This window comes from Dendrobates tinctorius, unplaced genomic scaffold, assembly GCF_039654945.1.
Source record: "Dendrobates tinctorius isolate UK_male_01 unplaced genomic scaffold, ASM3965494v1 ptg000303l, whole genome shotgun sequence".
NCBI classification, from domain to species: domain Eukaryota; kingdom Metazoa; phylum Chordata; class Amphibia; order Anura; family Dendrobatidae; genus Dendrobates; species Dendrobates tinctorius.
In genome coordinates, this window is record NW_027361970.1 from 3,688,696 (window position 1) to 3,708,547 (window position 19,852).

At 45.1% G+C, this 19,852-nt stretch overlaps 1 protein-coding gene across 4 annotated transcripts in view; it reads right to left on the minus strand.

Moving 5' to 3' along the window:
- Nucleotides 1–19,852, minus strand: part of ARHGEF12 (Rho guanine nucleotide exchange factor 12) — a 242,214-nt gene that overhangs the window by 187,767 nt on the left and 34,595 nt on the right. For 3 of the 4 annotated variants that reach the window (XM_073560728.1, XM_073560727.1, XM_073560726.1), the window contains 5 exons: nt 14,215–14,271; nt 7,418–7,516; nt 3,272–3,321; nt 491–548; nt 173–327 (listed from right to left, as the gene is read on the minus strand). In XM_073560728.1, coding sequence (XP_073416829.1) covers nt 173–327; nt 491–548; nt 3,272–3,321; nt 7,418–7,516; nt 14,215–14,271 — 419 coding nt within the window. The remainder of the gene's footprint in view (nt 1–172; nt 328–490; nt 549–3,271; nt 3,322–7,417; nt 7,517–14,214; nt 14,272–19,852) is intronic. The other variant, XM_073560729.1, reaches the window with a different exon arrangement.

A 19,852-nucleotide genomic window follows, 5' to 3' on the forward strand; every position in this document is an offset into this window, starting at 1 on the left:
TGGAGATCCGCTATTCAGGAGTGGAGTAACCCAGGCCGACAATCTGAGCCAACGCTGTACGCATGGCCGCCACCAGGCTAGGTTTTCTACTTTTGGCATCATTCATTTTAACGGATGCAGAACAAGACAATATCTGAATGCTCTATAATGTTAAAGAAAGAAAAGTACTCACCCCCAATAATATGGGGCTAGTTATTCTCTCTAAGGGTCCGTGCCCATGATTCACTGGAGACAAGTGCAATGGAGAAAAGGGATCATTCTCAGATAAAGGGATGTGGGGGGATCCAGGAGGGCGACCTTGAACTGTAAGAGCCACATAGGAGCCAGCTGTGTAGAAATCAGGATGGGAGAATTATAATGTGTATAAATACCGCGTAACCCACATGGAAAACGCAGAGAATTACTGTTTCAGTCTTTACTAAACTTGCAAAATTGGTCATTTCTGTAAATTTATTTAACGTTTGCTTATATTAGTAGGTAATACACTTACACTTTATAAGCTTCACAACTTCAAGGTGGTTGGAGTGTGTGACCAGGGTCCCATTGACCTGGAAGAGAAATAAGGGTAGATAGAAATCTTACTGGAGATAGCAGCAGACTATGTTCTGCTACGACAGGCTAGCATAGTACGAGGACAGGTCAGCCAATGTAGGGGCCAGCATAGTACGAGGACAGGTCGGCCAATGTAGGGGCCAGCATAGTACGAGGACAGGTCGGCCAATGTAGGGGCCAGCATAGTACGAGGACAGGTCGGCCAATGTAGGGGCCAGCATAGTACGAGGACAGGTCGGCCAATGTAGGGGCCAGCATAGTACGAGGACAGGTCGGCCAATGTAGGGGCCAGCATAGTACGAGGACAGGTCGGCCAATGTAGGGGCCAGCATAGTACGAGGACAGGTCGGCCAATGTAGGGGCCAGCATAGTACGAGGACAGGTCGGCCAATGTAGGGGCCAGCATAGTACGAGGACAGGTCGGCCAATGTAGGGGCCAGCATAGTACGAGGACAGGTCGGCCAATGTAGGGGCCAGCATAGTACGAGGACAGGTCGGCCAATGTAGGGGCCAGCACAGTACGAGGACAGGTCGGCCAATGTAGGGGCCAGCACAGTACGAGGACAGGTCGGCCAATGTAGGGGCCAACACAGTACCAGGACAGGTCGGCCAATGTAGGGGCCAACACAGTACGAGGACAGGTCGGCCCATGTAGGGGCCAACACAGTACGAGGACAGGTCGGCCCATGTAGGGGCCAGCATAGCACGAGGACAGGTCGGCCAATGTAGGGGCCAGCATAGTACGAGGACAGTTCGGCCAATGTAGGGGCCAGCATAGTACGAGGACAGGTCGGCCAATGTAGGGGCCAACACAGTACGAGAACAGGTCGGCCAATGTAGGGGCTAACATAGTACGAGGATGGGTCGGCCCATATAGGGCCAGCATAGTACGAGGACAGGTCGGCCAAAGTAGGGGCCAGCATAGTGCGAGGACAGGTCGGCCAATGTAGGGGCCAACATAGTATGAGGACAGATTGGCCAATGAAGGGGACAACCATATTTTGCATGTAAGGGACCTCTATAGATAACGAACAATCTTTCGAGAGTGGAGACCGAAATACCCAAATGGTGTACAGAATGATCATAAAATAACCCACTAAGCCATGCTCAGACCCTCCATGGAGACTAAAAACAAACAAAATTTAACTCAAAACAGTAAGGGTACGTGGACACGCTGTGGATTATGCTGCGGATTGATCCGCGCGGATTTTGCAAAATCCGCAGGTCAAAAGACCTGCGGATTTACCTGCGGTTTTTCATCTCCACAATGGAGCAGATGGTAAACCGCAGCGGAATCCGCAGAAAGAATTGACATGTCAATTCTTTCTGCGGTTTTGAAACCGCAGCAAATCCGCACGAAAAATTCCGCAGAGTCTGCACAGCGTTTTTTTTTCCCATAGGGTATCAAAGGTACTGTACACCGCAGCAGAAACTGCTGCGGATCTGCAGGGCCAAATACGCTGCAGATCTGCGGCAGAATCTGCAACGTGTGCACACACCCTTAAGGTCATGAAGTAAAAGGAAAACTGAATTGCTTTTTTCCAGTCGAATACTTTCCCCAAAACATGTACTAAAAAACATTGTGTAAACTTCAATATGGCACATGAATAGAAACGCGAGCTTGCCACATGAAAAAAAAGGCCTCACACAGCTCTATCAATGAAGAAACCTAGAGCTACTGTTATATATAAAAAAAAAAAAAAAAAAGGCGAAAGGGTAATAAAAAAATTAAAAAAAGTAATTTGGTTTGTATTTTTTTTCCCAAAGCTTCTGAATTTATTTTTCACCAGTCAGAGGGGTAATAAAAATAAGCTATTGCCTAACCACAGGATCAACGTGCCCTGCTTTGCCACTCAGCGGTAGTCCCAGTGATCAGAACCCCACCGATCTAGAAGTGATTACCAATCTTGTGGACAGATGATAAAAGGTGGTCTGGGGAAGATAATTTAGCCCCTAACCACAGGATTGGTGTGGTTCTGACTATAAGGCCAGGGTCACACTTGCGAGAAACTTGCACGAGTCTCACGTCTTGATACCCGGCACTGCCGCCGGCACTCGGGACCGGAGCGCTCAGCTGCATAGAAATACCTGCAGCCGCACACTCTGATCCCGAGTGCCAGCGGCAGTACTGGTATTGAGACGCGAAACTCGAGCGAGTTTCTTGCAAGTGTGACCCCGACCTAAGACTCGCACTTATAGGGTAACCATCATTTTAGGTTTTTATCTCCTAAATCAAAAGTACACGTGAAAATAAGCAACTGTGTAATGTATGTTATCAGAGAATTCTGCTTTTTTGCCAGAGCTGATCAGTCATTATCAAACTTCTCATTTCTGAGGTAAAATCTGTATTCAGTGATGACACTTTCTCATCACTGATATAGGAGATGGCGGCTGGTGCGGATACGCGGCAGGAAGGAGGAGCTAAAGACAGAGCTCCTCCTATCTACATAGAATCTCCTCAGTAGCAGCTGCTATCTCCCATCTCAGTAATGAGACAATATGTCATCACTGAATACAGATTTTACCTCAGAAGTGCAAATTTTAAAAATGGCTGATCAGTTCTGGCAGAGAAAAAAGAAGAATTCTCTAAGACATATTTCAGTTACTTATTTTTATTTGCACTTTACACACATAGCCCCTTGTAGTCAATGTGAGGGGTGTGAGGACACCACTAAATCCTATGCCAAGGGGAATACTGTGGTGCAATCCAGGCTCTTACCTTGATGATGCGATCTCCAGTCTGCACCCCAGCTCGCATGGCAGCTCCATCTAAACCAAAAAACAACCATCTCAAAATGACAATTTCTAGCTACTAGATACTATGAAAAAGTAAATCACTGGGGTATATTATGGCCAAACATCAACAGGGCCTATAGACTATATTTATTATGTCACTTATACTGATAGGGAATGTAGCTTGTGAGCGGCAATGGGGACTGCGATGATGATGTCTGTAACTACACTGCTCAAAATAATAAAGGGAACACTCAGGCTATGTGCACACGTGCAGAAATGCTGCGGAAATTTCGGCAACATTTCCGCACTCCCACTGCTCAAAAAAATAAAGGGAACACTCAAATAACACATCCTAGATCTGAATGAGTGAAATATTCTCATTGAACACTTTGTTCTGTACAAAGTTGAATGTGCTGACAACAAAATCACACAAAAATCATCAATGGAAATCAAATTTATTAACCAATGGAGGCCTGGATTTGGAGTCACACACAAAATTAAAGTGGAATGCAATGTCCTTAAAACAAGGCAAAATGTGGCTCAGTATTGTGTGTGGTCTCCACGTGCCTGTATGACCTCCCTACTGTACAATGCCTGGGCATGCTCCTGATGAGGTGGCCTGAGGGATCTCCTCCCAGACCTGGGCTAAAGCATCCGCCCAACTCCTGGACAGTCTGTGGTGCAACGTGACGTTGGTGGATGGAGCGAGACATGATGTCCCAGATGTGCTCAATTGGATTCAGGTCTGGGGAACAGGCAGGCCAGTCAATAAGCTTCAATGCCTTCATCTTGCAGGAACTGCTGACACACTCTAGCCACATGAGGTCTGGCATTGTCCTGCATTAGGAGGAACCCAGGGCCAACCGCACCAGCATATGGTCTCACAAGGGGTCTGAGGATCTCATCTCGGTACCTAATGGCAGTCAGGCTACCTCTGGTGAGCACATGGAGGGCTGTGTAGCCCTCCAAAAAATACCACCCCACACCATTACTGACCCACTGCCAAACCGGTCATGCTGAAGAATAATGCAGGCAGCAGATCGCTCTCCACGGCGTCTCTAGACTCTGTCACCTCTGTCACATGTGCTCAGTGTGAACCTGCGTTCATCTTTGAAGAGCACAGGGCGCCAGTGGCGAATTTGCCAATCCTGGTGTTCTGTTGCAAATGCCAAGCGTCCTGCACGGTGTTGAGCTGTGAGCACAACCCCTATCTGTGGATGTCGGGCACTCAGACCATCCTCATGGAGTCGGTTTCTAACCGTTTGTGCAGACACATGCACACTTGTGGCCTGCTGGAGGTCATTTTGCAGGGCTCTGGCAGTGCTCCTCCTGTTCCTCCTTGCACAAAGGCGGAGGTAGCAGTCCTGCTGCTGGGTTGTTACCCTCCTACGGCCCTCTCCACGTCTCCTGGTGTACTGGCCGGTCTCCTGGTAGCGCCTCCAGCCTCTGGACACTATGGTGACAGACACAGCAAACCTTCTTGCCACAGCTCACATTGATGTGCCATCCTGGATGAGCTGCACTACTTGAGCCACTTGATTGGGTTGTCCGTCTCAAGCTACCACGAGTGCGAAAGCACAACCAATATTCAAAAGTGACCAAAACATCAGCCAGAAAGCATTGGTACTGAGATGTGGTGTCTGGTCCCCACCCGCAGAACCACTCCTTTATTGAGTGTGTCTTGAGAATTGCCAATAATTTCCATCTGTTGTCTATTCCATTTGCACAACAGCATGTGAAATTGATTGTCAATCAGTGCTGCTTCCTAAGTGGACAGTTTGATTTCACCAAAGTTTGATTTACCTGGGAGTTATATTCAGTTGTTTGAGGCCGTGTGCACACAAAGCTTTTTTTTGCATTTTCGCTGCGTTTTTCTACAGCGTTATCGCCACGAAAACGCAAAGAAAATGCATTCCATGCAATCCTATGGGATTCTGCAATGCTGTGCTAATGCCGCGGATTTTTCGGCTGCAGAATCGCATAGCGGAAAAATCCGCAGCATAGCCATCCTTTTTGCGGAATCGCGGCGATTCCACACCCATAGGAATGCATTGATCCGCTTACTTTCCGCATGTGGGTATGCCCACCATGCGCAAAGTAAGCGGATCATGTGCGGATGGTACCCAGGGCCTGGAGGAGAGGAGACTCTCCTCCAGGCCCTGGGTACCATAATCCTGTAAAAAATAGAATAAAAATAAAAAAATAGAGATATAATCACTTGAAATACGCTTGCAAAAGGCTTGTTTTTCGCGGGAAAAACACATGAGAATTTGCATGCGTTTTACCCGCGGCGGGAGTGCGGAAATTTCTGCAGCATTTCTGTACGTGTGAACATAGCCTGAGTGTTCCCTTTTTTATTTTGAGCAGTGTATTTACAGACATCATCATCGCTGTCCCCATTGCGGCTCACAATCTACATTCCCTATCAGTATGTCTTTCTAGTGAGGGCGGAAACCGGAGGAAACCCACACAAACATGGGGAGAACATACAAACTCCTTGCAGATGTTGCCCTTGGTGGGATTTGAACCCCCAGCACTGCAAGACTGTGGTGCTAACAACTGAGCTAAAGCCCCCGTCACACTAAGCGACGCACCAGTGATCCCAACAACGATATGACCTGGTCAGGATCGCTGGTATGTCACTACATGATCGCTGGTGAGCTGTCAAACAGGCAGCTCTCACCAGCGATAAGGACCAGCGACGATGCGGGTAACAAGCATGCACGTCTCTTAGTTACTCGCTGTGTACCCTGGATACCAGCGTGCTCGCGCTGGGAGCTGGTATTCAAGGTAAACAGCTGGTAACTAAGCGCGCGCGGCGCTTAGTTACCTGCTATTTATCTTGGATACCAGCTCCCAGCGCGAGCATGCTGGTATCCAAGGTACACAGCGGGTAACTAAGCGATGCGCGTGCTTAGTTGCCCGCTGTTTACCTTGGATACCAGCTCCCAGCATCTGCTTACAGCGCTGATCGATGGTCTCCCGCTGCCACATGCAGTGATGCGTGCTGGCCAGCGGGAGACCAACGATCAAAAGATCAAAAAATGGCCCAGGACATTAGAGTACAATCAGCGATACCCGGCGGAGGGGGGGGGGTGGGGTGGGGTCGCTGATACGTGTCACACACAGCGAGATCGCTGGCGAGATCACTGTTGCATCACAAAACTTTGACTCAGCAGCGATCTCGCTTAGTGTGACGGGGGCTTAATAGATGTCCGCCAGATAACGGTTTGACAGTCAATGAGCTCTTCCCCATTCACGGGAGCACATGTTCTGCTGAGTCAAGAACAAAAAGAATCAGCAGATTGAAAATTGGACATGTCAGATCTACCTATGAGCGAGTATACTAGTTGCTTGGGTTTTCCCGAGCATTCTCGGGTGTTCTCTGAGTATTTGGATGTGCTCGGAGATTTAGTTTGTGTCGCCGCAGCTGCATGATTTGCGGCTACTAGACAGCCTGAATACATGTGGGGATCGCCTGTTTGTTCAGAAATCCCCACATGTATTCAGGCTGTCTAACAGCCACAAATCATGCAGCTGCGGCGACACAAAGTAAGTCTCCAAGCACGCCCAAAGAACACCCGAGCATGCTCAGAAATATCGAGTAACGAGCATACTTGCTCATCACTAGTCAGATTCTTATCTTCCCAAACAATCTGTCAGGGAGAAACGGAAGGCTCCCCCATACATGAGACTGCTGGCCAAGAAAGCTTTGAATGAAATTAGTTTGGAGTCGCATGAAAGACCTTTCATTCTTTGCTCCTAGCATTAAACATGGCGTCATCTTCTGTGTAGAGCATATTAGGAGTCTGAGAGCATTAATGATGGCGCACACATTCACTTTCATTACTCATATTGCCAAATGCTTCCTAACAAAGGCAAATCTCTACTAGAGGTTATTGTTCTCCACCACAATCATACGTAATAAAGCAGATTTTTACATTCCATAGGCCCATTACAAGCTACAAAGCGTGCTACGGGGCCCAGAGGCACATTTCACTCCACCACAGCTAACCTGGTCCACCACAAAGTTATCCCTGGCCAGACATGAAAGACACAATCTCTACCAATACAACCATAACAAGCATCCGGAGCGAGAAGGGAGAACGTTACATTTATAGAGGCTTACCTTCCTTCACCGACTGAACAAAGACAGGGTTATCGCCACTGACCGTCAGCCCAAAGCCATTCTCATCTCTCTGTATGATCACACAGCGCTGAACTAAACCTGCATGGAGAAGAGTCCGAGCATTACACAACGGCAACTGGGAACTGAGACAGATGGACAAATTATGTAACCGATTTGGACATTCAACATTACATGACACATCAAGAATGTAAATCTGCCTTCATGCACCATACCTGATTCCTGGGAACTTCTTCTTGGTCTGGCATGTGGAGCAGCCGCTATTGGGACCGCATTGTTTTAGTTAGACTACATGGTGACTTTGGCCCTGACAAACCATGCGGCCATAGTTTGCTATATGCGGCTGCTACATTGCAGCGTCATGCACGAGAGGGACCAAGGTCATCACAACCAGCATGCCGAAAAGTCGAACCCAGTTTTATTTTCTGCAACACATAGTGGTCTTTGGCTGTGCAACCCATTTCACCATGTAGCCCCAGCCTTAACCCCTTTGAGACCTTGCCCTTTTTCATTTGCTCCCCTTCTTCCCAGTCATAACTTTTTATTTTTCCATCAATATTTCCATGTGAAGGCTTGTTTTTCGCGGCACAAGTTGTACTTTTGAAGGACACCATTGGTTTTACCATATCATGTACTATAAAATGGGAAACAAATCCCAAATCCAGTGAAATTGCACCTCTCATCTAACTTGCTCTTTGAAAATCTACAATCTGGTTTCCGCCCCCATCACTCCACTGAGACAGCCCTGACCAAAATTACTAACGACCTACTCACAGCCAAAGCTAACGGACAATACTCTATACTTCTCCTTTTAGACCTGTCCTCTGCTTTCAACACAGTTGACCACTGCCTCCTACTAGAGATCCTCTCCTCCCTTGGCATCAAAGGCCTCACCCTATCCTGGATCTCCTCATACCTTTCCACCTGCACATTCAGCATCTCCCACACTACCTCCTCATCCCACCCTCTCTCTGTTGGAGTCCCCCACAGCTCTGTTCTAGGACCCCTACTCTTCTCAATCTTTACACTCGGCCTGGAACAACTCAAAGTCCCATGGATTCCAGTACCACCTGTATGCTGACGACACTCAGATTCACCTCTCTTGCCCAGACTTCACCTCTCTCCTGACCAAAATCCCGGAGTGTATCAGCCATATCCTCCTCCTTGCTTCCTCAAACTCAAAGTGGACAAATCTGAACTCATCATCTTTCCTCCATCTCACAGATCTTCCTTACCATATCTATCACAATTAACGACATCACGCTTTCCCCCGTACCGAAGTCCGCTGCCTCGGAGTAACCCCTGACACTGCCCTGTCCTTCAAACCGCACATCCAAAGCTCTTTCCACCTCCTGTCGCCTTCAGCTCAAAAATAATTTCCAGAATCCGTCCTTTTCTCAATCCTCAATCTACTAAAATGCTTGTGCATGCCCCCCTCATCACCCGCAACATCCATTTCTGTGGCTTCCCTGCTAACACCCTCGCACCTCTCCAGTCCATCTTCAACTCTGCTGAACGACTAATTCATCTGTCTCCTCACTACTTCTCCGCTTATTCACTCTGCAATTCTCTTCACTGACCTACAAGGCCATCTATAACCTGTCTCCCCCATATATCTCTGAACTAATCTCCCGATATCTTCCCTCACATAATCTCCAGTCCTCCCAAGACTTCCTTCTCTTCTCCACACTTATTTGCGCACCCATTCGCCTCCAAGACATCTCCCGAATATCCCCCATCCTCTGGAACCCCTTGCCCCAACATGTCCGACTATCTACCACACTCGGATCCTTCAGACGGAACCTGAAAATCCACCTCTTCAGGAAAGCCTACAGCCTACAATGATCCCGCTACCGCCTCACCATCACCAGAGTTGCTGCAACCACCCAGAGTTGCTGCAACCACCCAATCTGCTGTCTCCTTCCCCATTATCCTGTAGAATGTGAGCCCGCAAGGGCAGTGTCCTTTCACCCCTCTATATCAGTCTGTGATTGTTACTTTGTTTACTGTAAGTGATATCTGTAATTTGTATGCAATCCCTTCTCATGTACAGCACCATGGAACCAATGGTGTTTTATAAATAATCCATCCACACAAAAATAAATGCAAAAAGTAAAGGTTAAAAACACTATAAAAATGCATTGTATGCCCCACCACCCCACACCCCCAACCTGTGAACATCCACTAACTGAGGGGTTTCTTTTTTAGACTATTTGTAGTATAAACTCTCCAACTATGACTCAGTTTTTAAACTATTTAGAAAATTTCTGCCGCAACAACATAAACCCCCTCAGTATATAGAAGACCTCAGACCCTCAAGGTGGAATATGTCAACAGGTTTTTTTAGCATGATTTGCAGACAGACGCCCTGACCCCAGGGATGTGTCACTTACTTGGCTGCTTGCTATAGTGACAATCACTAACTTATCAGCAGGAGACTATCACTAGAGGATCATTAAACCTGATGCCATGTAGTCCTCCAAATTCATGAGCTCTGTATAACGCCACATCCACTATTGAATGGCAACTTTGTGTATACTGTGCATAGGCAGAAAGCTGCCAGTGTATTCAGAAAGCAGCCAATCAGTGATGTGGGCGGGGTTATTCAGAGTTCAGCATTCAGAGAACTGCTAGATCCGCAGCAGATAAAACAGGGATTTTCAACAAAACTTTAGCAAGTAGCCCAGGAAGTTATGAATTGACATGTCGCTGCTCAGAGAGGGGCCCAACAATCTGCTGAAAGATTCCCTTTAGGGCTCATCTAGATTGTTCTGCAATTATAAAGCTGTTGCAGACATGAAAGCGTTTGTGAAGCACAAGTAATTTTTGTGGTAGCACGGTGATTGAGCGCTAATTTGATGAGATGGTAAGATTCTTATGGAAAACAAAGGATAGAAGAAGAGCGATTCACAGACAACTGCACAGACATAGGAGGCAAAGCAGCAGCCTACACCACCCACCCCAACAAACACCACCAGGCCATTTCTAAAACATAACATACCATTTATCCCTTCCTGGGAAAGGCAAAGAGGAGCCACACTCTGGTCACAACTCACATCTCTTCTGCCGGAATTTAGTGAACATGAAAGCAGAAAGTGACAGGCGGCACTGTGCCATTAGGCCTTACAGACCTGTGCCGGGCCGCTCCTGGCAATAACCACTATGGGTAGAGGATGTATAGCAGGGCCACGGTATTACACGCCGGATGTTTACAAGAAAGGAGGGCACTGTGCAGTTTTCAATAACTGCAATGCTGGAGTGATTTTATTTGTAGCCTTCCCTACTTGGGACAATCACATCTCAAGAAGGTTTCCGACAATTCCTCAGACCAGTGACTGCTCCATTCATCTACATGGTGCTTGCCGCAGCCCCGTCACATTACTTAGCAGTAAGAAATCACTTGACACTTCATTTCTCATCTTTTAGCTGCATCTTTTAACCTGACCCTATCACTGCACGCAGCTTCTGCTGTAGGAGACCCGACCCTCAGGGATGAGCATTGCAAACATGATGCACAACCACTATAACGTGAGGGCATGTTCACATTGCAAAATCGTGGGAAAACCAGAACAGGAGCATGATGTACGAACACAGCCAATGAGAATGTATTCAAAAGGGCCAAGAGTGGTTTATAGCAAATGAAATACCCGATAATGGCTTTATCCTCTACAAGGAGGACACACGTTTATTAAATGAAGTAGTACTACTTATAAAGGAGTGGTATCCTATTCGAGCACCCCTTTCTATTCGGAGTGCCGCGCAGCCTCTCTACTTATAAAATATTAAGAAAAATAGTCATATCGCACACCGGTGGCAGTCCAGCATTATAGTGTTATGCCAAGTGAGCCCTACAGCCAATGGCAGCAATACAGGAACAGCGACGATGCGGGAGGTAACGATTGGTCATTTTTTATTTTGCAAGGGGGACATCAGTTAAAAGGTGCTCAGGTAGTGCACAACCCTTTAAATAGATACCATTATGGCCATAAAGGTGACAGATGGAACTGGACGGATATACTATTGCTATTTGTCTCATCCTGAATTTCTCAATGCGAGAAGATGAACAAGTCTAGACGGCACGTGACCAAAAGTATGCAGCCAGTGTATATTTGGTCATGTGCTATCCGCTTGCACTGGGAATACAGGGGAATTGTGACAATGCACACGGTATGTGCCCATGATTCGGCGGTCCCCAGTCATATAGAGACTGCAGACTTTTGTCCCATGTCTGGACTATCCCTTTTATTAGATACAGTAGAATATTACCTACACTACTGGTGGAACTTGCCTAATGCCTCTAAAGGGTAAAGTCAAACAATAGGAAAATCACTCAGCTACTAGTACTGACAAGAATGAAACACATTGAAATTTTCCAACGGTATTCTTTTGGGGGAAAAGAACACTAAGTTTTTTGTTGTTTCTTTTTTTATAGGGGGGGGTTAATAAAAAAAGAAAGAGATAAGTAGAATAATATACAAAAGTGCAGCATAAAAATAACACTGCAGTGCAAACTTTAAGGGAGTAAACACAGGTTCCGAATACTTGATGAATGCACTCATACATCGGCTGAAAAACTACTACTCCCAGCAGATCATGACCGATCGTTTCAGCTGGAGGTTTGAGACTACTGCACTTCTGACATGTAATAACCAAAGCTCCAATATTGTATAATAGATGCAGGTCTTGGCAATGAGCCGTAGATAATGGAATTATGACAATGTGGTGTCTGTCACAAGTGAAATTCACTGTTCTGTAATTCTCCTAAAACCAAAATGGGAATCAGCTGGAAACATGCAAAAATACCCGTCTAATAATAAAACGCTGATGGGGCCACAGAAACCTACTCTCCTACAGAACGTGCACCCATAACAGCATCGTGCTATACTTGGGAGAGGGTGAGCATTAGTCATCCTACATTGGCACTAATTGGAGACGTGAACTAGTGACTCATCCTTCACATTCAGCATCTGCACAGGAGATCATCCGTGGTCCAATGATCTTACTGGTATTGGGGTAATCCTGCATTTATTACATTAAAAATGCTTGCACACAATACAGGGTTCTTGGAAAAAGACACCACTGGAGTTGTATTTAAAATTGGGAGTCATAAAATCTGTCATAAATATATATGCAAAGAGTAGTTTACTCAAACATAGACCTAAAATATGAATAGCAAAAAAAGTCACGACAATATGCAGATTCAAACAGTATTATATAGATAGAGTTAAATGCAAAGGGCACAGGATAAAAATAGACAGTCTGGAAAACACCACTAAATTATAAAGTATATGACCCGCAGGATCAAGTTCTTAAAGCGACTCAACCATAATTATACAATGTGCATATGCCTTTACGAGGCAAACAGTATAGCCAATAGTTCAAGACTGATCCATACCCATGTCGGTCACCGTGGTGTCACTATACTGCCAGCCCCTACGCGCGTTTCACGTAGGCTTCTTCGGCCGACATGGGTATGACTCAGTCTTGAACTATTCGCTATACTGTTTGACTCTTAAAGGCATATGTACATTGTATAACATGATTGTCTTCTCAAGAACTTTATCTTACCGGTCATATACTTTATAATTTAGTGGTGTTTTCCAGACTCTCTATTTTTGTCCCATGCACTTCGCATTTAACTCTACCAATATAATAATTTCTGTATCTGAGTATTGTAGTGACTTTTTTGCTATTCATATTGTATGTCTATGTTTGAACTCAACGGACAGGGGCATGACAGAGCAAAGTGACCCTGTATGGTTGCACCTGGGTGAGACCACTGGGGTCCGGCCTGAAGAGCACAGTGTGAATGGAGTGGTGACTGGTCATGCACACCTCCGCTCATTTTTTATGGGACTGCTGGAGATAGCCGAGAGCAGCGTTCAGCACCCTCATAAGAATGACTGGAGCTACAGTATGCACATGATGGACCCCCGCCCCATTCACATAGCGCTCTTCAGAGCCCCAGCTCAGAGATAACGTCAAGACTTGAGACCCTATGTCAACAGACTACAAGTACACGGTTTATAGTCTGTGTCCGAAACAGTAATTACTTCTATCGGCCCCAAACCCCTAGAAATTATAAATTCCATTATTATTACATTATTCTGCCATTATTATTATTGCCGGTATTATTATTATTCCAAATTATAAATTCCAAGTGCTAAATCTGGCAGGTTAGAAAGAAATAAGCGACAGATGGCAGGATGACTGCAGGATTGGGCAACGCTGTGCTTCTGGTCGTTAAATAGAACCTAAACAAAAGTCTTAAAAATAGTTTTAGTGGATTTTTTTTATTAGATACAGTAGAAAATTAACTATTATAGTGGTGGATCTGCCCGCTCAAGGACAAAGTGGGATCATAGAAAAACACTCTTCTATTAGTAATTAGACAAAACCATATAAAATATATACTGAGCAGGTTGTTGGAATATTAATACCCCACCTAAAGCACAAGCAACGTCAATGATCACACACAAAAAAAAGACCAAGTGATCAAAAGATGTTGAAGCTTCAATATTTGAAGCGTGAAAGTGTTTCAGAGCCCAATGAGAGTCCCCTGCGGCCAAGCGGTACTAGGGAGCAAGCGGCAGAGCTGTGCTTGTAACACCACAGAGCAGATTACAGAAGGGCATGCTTTGAAGATTTAGGCAGCAGAACATAAGCACCAGGAGCCAGGCCTACAGGTAAGGAATGACATGCAGATGGAGAGAGAATTTGAGAAGAAAAAGCAACAATCGAGCAGGTGGCAAACGACCACTATCGCAGCTTGAGCTTACCATAGGTCTCTTGTCTACTCTCATCCCAAGTAGACTTTGTCTTCCTGGACGAACTCTCTGCACAACAGTGGAAGAGAGAAGGAGAGATGAAGATGCAAGGTGATAATGTCACAGACAAATTAACTGTAAAAATCAAGAAAAAGTAATAAAAAATGGGGCTATTGTATCCATACTGGGGGAGAATGGGCCACATAACATGGTGGGGTAGCTAGGTTAGAGAATACAACATATGACTCTGGTAAGAAGAATCTGGAGCTCGAGTAGGATCCCAACCTTCCAAGAGAAAGGACTCGATGAATTAGGTAAGCTTATAGATAACTGACGATTCGGTCATCTCAGGTCATCATACATCTGACTGTGGATGGATGGTATATATATATTTGTATTATCGCATGTGGGATGGCGGGCACACTGCTAAGAAGTAATGGCAATATTTGTATAGGAGTCATCGCACCGTCATACTATTAATTCAGCCACATACTCATCTAATTTGTTCTAATTAGTAATGAACGAGCATGCTCGTGTATTAATAGTTATCTTGGATGTGCTCGAATACTATTATCTAGTTCCCGCGGCTGCATGTCCGATGGCTGTTCGACAGCCACAACACATACAGGATGTGTTGCAGCTGTTGGACAGTGATCAGACATGCAGCCGCAGGGACTCTAACATGGTATTAAAGCACGCCCATATCACCGTCAACACACGAGCATGCTCAGATAACACCTTATCCGAGCACGTTCGCTCAGCACTAGTTCTAATTCTGATTAGGTCATACACCCAACCAAGACAGCCCTCAAAAAAATGCTCATTTGGCCAGAAACCATGCAGCTACCTCCCCGACATTTTCAACAGGGGTAAAAGGAGTAGGCCACTTCCAGACATGGCTGCATGTGGCTTATCACCCTTGACGATTAGGTGTATAGATCTTACAGACGATGCTAGAGTCATCAGGAGAGTCCCCGTCATACATGGCAGGGCCTGCTCACACAGCAATCAGCACTGTTTTCTTGTCTGTTGCGGTTTTGGTCTGGATCCACCCCCTCACCAAAAAAATAAAAATAAAAAATTTAAAAAAAAAAAACACAGATTTCAGACATGTTCATGATGGAGCCATAAGTTAAAGAAAACAGAGACTAAACCTTGAACCTTCGGGCTCGGTTTGCACCTCTTTCGTATAGACTACTTTCCTGTACCAGCTTGAAAAGATGGATACAGTCAAAAAGGTGAGCAAAGGTAAACTAAAGATTCTTGTTTTGTTTAAGCCAACTCAATGGCACATCTGATCCTGTTTGGTAGGGATGGATGCCAGGACAGAGCCATGAACAAATAGCTGAATGCTGGGCTCCAAAGACCCTCTGCTGGCTGGCCAGTCCTGCTGAAGACGGCAGGAGTACTCGACTGGAATGTGAAGGATGGGTTTAAACATTGTATTACTGGTGACTAAACCCTTTATTCCTATCAATAAGTAAGGGGCTTTATCATTTCATTGCACAGAAGCCACAGCACAAGGTGTGAGTCAACAACATATTCCCCTTTCCCCAACCAAAACATGTTGGGAATGGGGTGCAGGTGTAGTCTTATTGTTTCTATAATTAACATGGCATTCAGTCCGGGAAATGGACCTTAAACACTGTATAACAACAGCAAGTACTGCCTCATGCCTGGGAGGAAAATCCCTTTAAGATTGAAATTATATCCAGCTATATACAGCAACTAAAGTACAAAAAGAAGCCCAGCATTGGGACAGATCCAGCCAGACTACAGAATGCTTTGCCAAGAAAGTGGGTTCATTATATGCATTTGGAAAGGTCGATATTTTTGATGATCAAAACCGGTAAGATTATAGGGTGAACTACACGCACTTGTGTCTTTCTTTTCAACTTGACAACGTAATTACAGAAGATGCGGTAATGGGTCGGAGCACGAGCTAATCAGCTCTTTCACACCTAGAGCACCATTATGTCCTCAGCGAGTGCGGCAGATACTAAAGCCCTTCTTTTATGGAGCTACAAAGTGTCAAAAGTATTTTCTATTAATCACCAAAAAGTAATGTAAACCTGATGGAGATGGACCTAGGCAGGTGTAATCAAAGCCTTAGATTTACTGGGAAGAGCCTAAAGAGTTCTGCTGAGCAGTCTACGGATGTCCTATTCAGGTAATAAAAGAGATATCAGATCATCATCTACCACCAATTAACAAAAGTGCTTACAAGAGTCCCCAACGTCTCCCGAAAGGAAGAGACTTTCTACTAAAGTCAAACCCAAACTTCTGGTTGTGCGACCCTGGGACACAGAGAGGAGCCCAACAAATGTACAAGGCCCTTTTCGGTGAGATCTGCAGAGGTGGCCAGTTACCTAGCGCTGCCACATGCTTCAGTACACTGGCACATCAGTACAGTTGCCGGTTATGGCTTTGTGAAGTAAGCGGCACCGCCGGGTTTAGTGGAAAAAGCGACACCTCACAAAATTGTGCTTCCTACCTGGAAATTTGTGGGACCCCATATCCCTGAAGTTTGGGCCTGATTTTGCTAGAAAGTGGAGCCCTTCCCTTTGGTAAGTCATTTGGGGCAATTTTGTAAACTGATGAGATTTAGAAATATTACTGATCTACCCCCCAGATTGGCGATAGGTAATCTAAGTTTTGGGAAAAATCTCCCATGAGTATTTTGTTCATTTCTTTTGACATTTTAGAATAAAGCTTTAACAAAGCTGGGAAACGCAACTAACAGAAACCTTCCAAAACAGAGTGGCTTTATTTTAATCTTTACAAAAAAAAAAAATAAAAAAAAAAAAAAAAAAAACACACAAAAAACGCTGCTGAACATTTTTCAAGCTGGTTTGTATCAGCTCCGCCAAAATGGGCAGGGATGGGGAGGGTAGAGTAATGCAGGCCATGGACAAACCTGCTCATCCAATTTATCAAACGTGCCGGCAAATTGTAGGACAGAAATGCTACTGCAGTCTCTGAATGGGGTAGCATTTCTGGTGTGGCACACGGAGACACAGGCCACTACTAAGAGGTGTCCGATTCAGTAAAGTAGCATGCGCCCATTAATGATTTGGCTCCTTATACTCCAGCAAAACTGGCGCGATGCGAGGAGACTCTACGCCAGTCTAGAGGACTCGGCCCCTTCAACATAAAGGCTTGCCAGCCCCATACCGCACAGTGCCAATGGTTCGAGCACAATGCTCTACTCCAGTCATATGGTATTATTGCACCCAGACATAATGATTCTAGGGTGATCAGAATGAAAGACCTAGATCACACCAATACTGCATACTGGCAGCAGCGACAGCCAAGAGAACGGCATTCTGATCAACACATGACTGCTGACCTGAGTGCACAGGACCTCAGATTGTGGCCATAGACAGTTTATACAGCCGATCCAGTGCTATATGGAGTGGTACCAGCTGTCAGACTAGAGCTAGCCACTGGGCGGCCCATAATATTTCCACAGTGCGGAGATAAGCTGGAAAATTCAGGCACAAGGTAGGGTTAGTTGTGAGAAAGTGGCTGTGGGACACTACATTATAGTGGGAAATACATCCCGATGTATATTCTAATTTTTCCTTACTAGGCTGTGAAGTCGGTAAGCCAAACCTGCGACTCCGACACATATTGCTTATATTTAAGTGAAAAATTTATTGTAGTACAATGTGAACATCAGACATTTAATCATTTTTATGATCCAATAATCAAGATATTGAGATAGAACAAAATATATATTTATTGGAATACAACTTTAGAACACAAAAAACTGTAATAAATTGTAAATATGTAATACACTATATAATATCAATTACATATATACAGTACAAACCAAAAGTTTGGACACACCTCATTCAAAGAGTTTTCTTTTATTTCATGACTGTGAAAATTGTAGATTCACTCTGAAGTCATCAAAACTATGAGTTAGCACATGTGGAATTATATAATTAACAAAAAAGTGTGAAACAACTGAAAATATGTCTTATATTCTAGGTTCTTCAAAGAAGCCACCTTTTGGTTTAATTACTGCTTTGCACACTCTTGGCATTCTCTTGATGAGCTTCAAGAGGTAGTCACCAGAAATGGTCTTCCAACAGTCTTGAAGGAGTTCCCAGAGATGCTTATCACTTGTTGGCTCTTTTGCCTTCACTCTGCAGTCCAGCTCACCCCAAACCATCTCGATTGTGTTCAGGTCTGGTGAATGTGGAGGCCAGGTCATCTGGCGTAGCACCCCATCACTCTCCTTCTTGGTCAAATAGCCCTTACACAGCCTGGAGGTGTGTTTGGGGTCATTGTCCTGTTGAAAAATAAATGATGGTCCAACTAAACGCAAACCGGATGGAATAGCATGCCGCTACAAGATACTGTGGTAGCCATGCTGGTTCAGTATGCCTTCAATCTTGAATAAATCCGCAACAGTGTCACCAGCAAAGCACCATCACACCTCCTCCTCCATGCTTCACAGTGGGAACCAGGCATGTAGAGTCCATCCGTTCACCTTTTCTGCGTCGCACAAAGACACGGTGGTTGGAACCAAAGATCCCAAATTTGGACTCATCAGACCAAAGCACAGATTTCCACTGGTCTAATGTCCATTCCTTGTGTTCTTTAGCCCAAACAAGTCTCTTCTGCTTGTTGCCTGTCCTTAGCAGTGGTTTCCTAGCAGCTATTTTACCATGAAGGCCTGCTGCACAAAGTCTCCTCTTAACAGTTGTTGTAGAGATGTGTCTGCTGCTAGAACGCTGTGTGGCATTGACCTGGTCTCTAATCTGAGCTGCTGTTAACCTGTGATTTCTGAGGCTGGTGATTCGGATGAACTTATCCTCCGCAGCAGAGATGACTCTTGGTCCTTTCCTGGGGCGGTCCTCATGTGAGCCAGTTTCTTTGTAGCGCTTGATGGTTTTTGCCACTGCACTTTGGGACACTTTCAAAGTTTTCCCAATTTTTCGGACTGACTGACCTTCATTTCTTAAAGTAATGATGGCCACTCGTTTTTCTTTAATTAGAATTTGTATTATGGCAAGAAAAAAGCAGCTAACAGTCTATTCAGTAGGACTATCAGCTGTGTATCCACCAGACTTCTGCACAACACAACTGATGTTCCCAACCCCATTTATAAGGCAAGAAATCCCACTTATTAAACCTGACAGGGCACACCTGTGAAGTGAAAACCATTTCCGGTGACTACCTCTTGAAGCTCATCAAGAGAATGCCAAGAGTGTGCAAAGCAGTAATCAAAGCAAAAGGTGGCTACTTTGAAGAACCTAGAATATAAGACATATTTTCAGTTGTTTCACACTTTTTTGTTAATTATATAATTCCACATGTGTTAAAGGGAATCTGTCACCCCTTTTTTGAGATATCATATAATGATACTGCCACGGTCCGATCCGATGGGCGGAGCTTATTTAACTGCTCCCCCCCTCCCTGTCTTGCTCTACGCATTTCTTCTTGTGTAGAGCAAGACAGGGAGGGGGGGGGGCAGTTAAATAAGCTCCGCCCATCGGACCGGACCGTGGCAGTTTACATACATCTGAACCGATATAAAAATGGTATTTATGCAAGAAAGGTGCGGGTTCAGGGGGAAGCAAAAGTACTAAGAGAATCCTTATGTGACACACAATTGAATGATATCATTATATGAGAT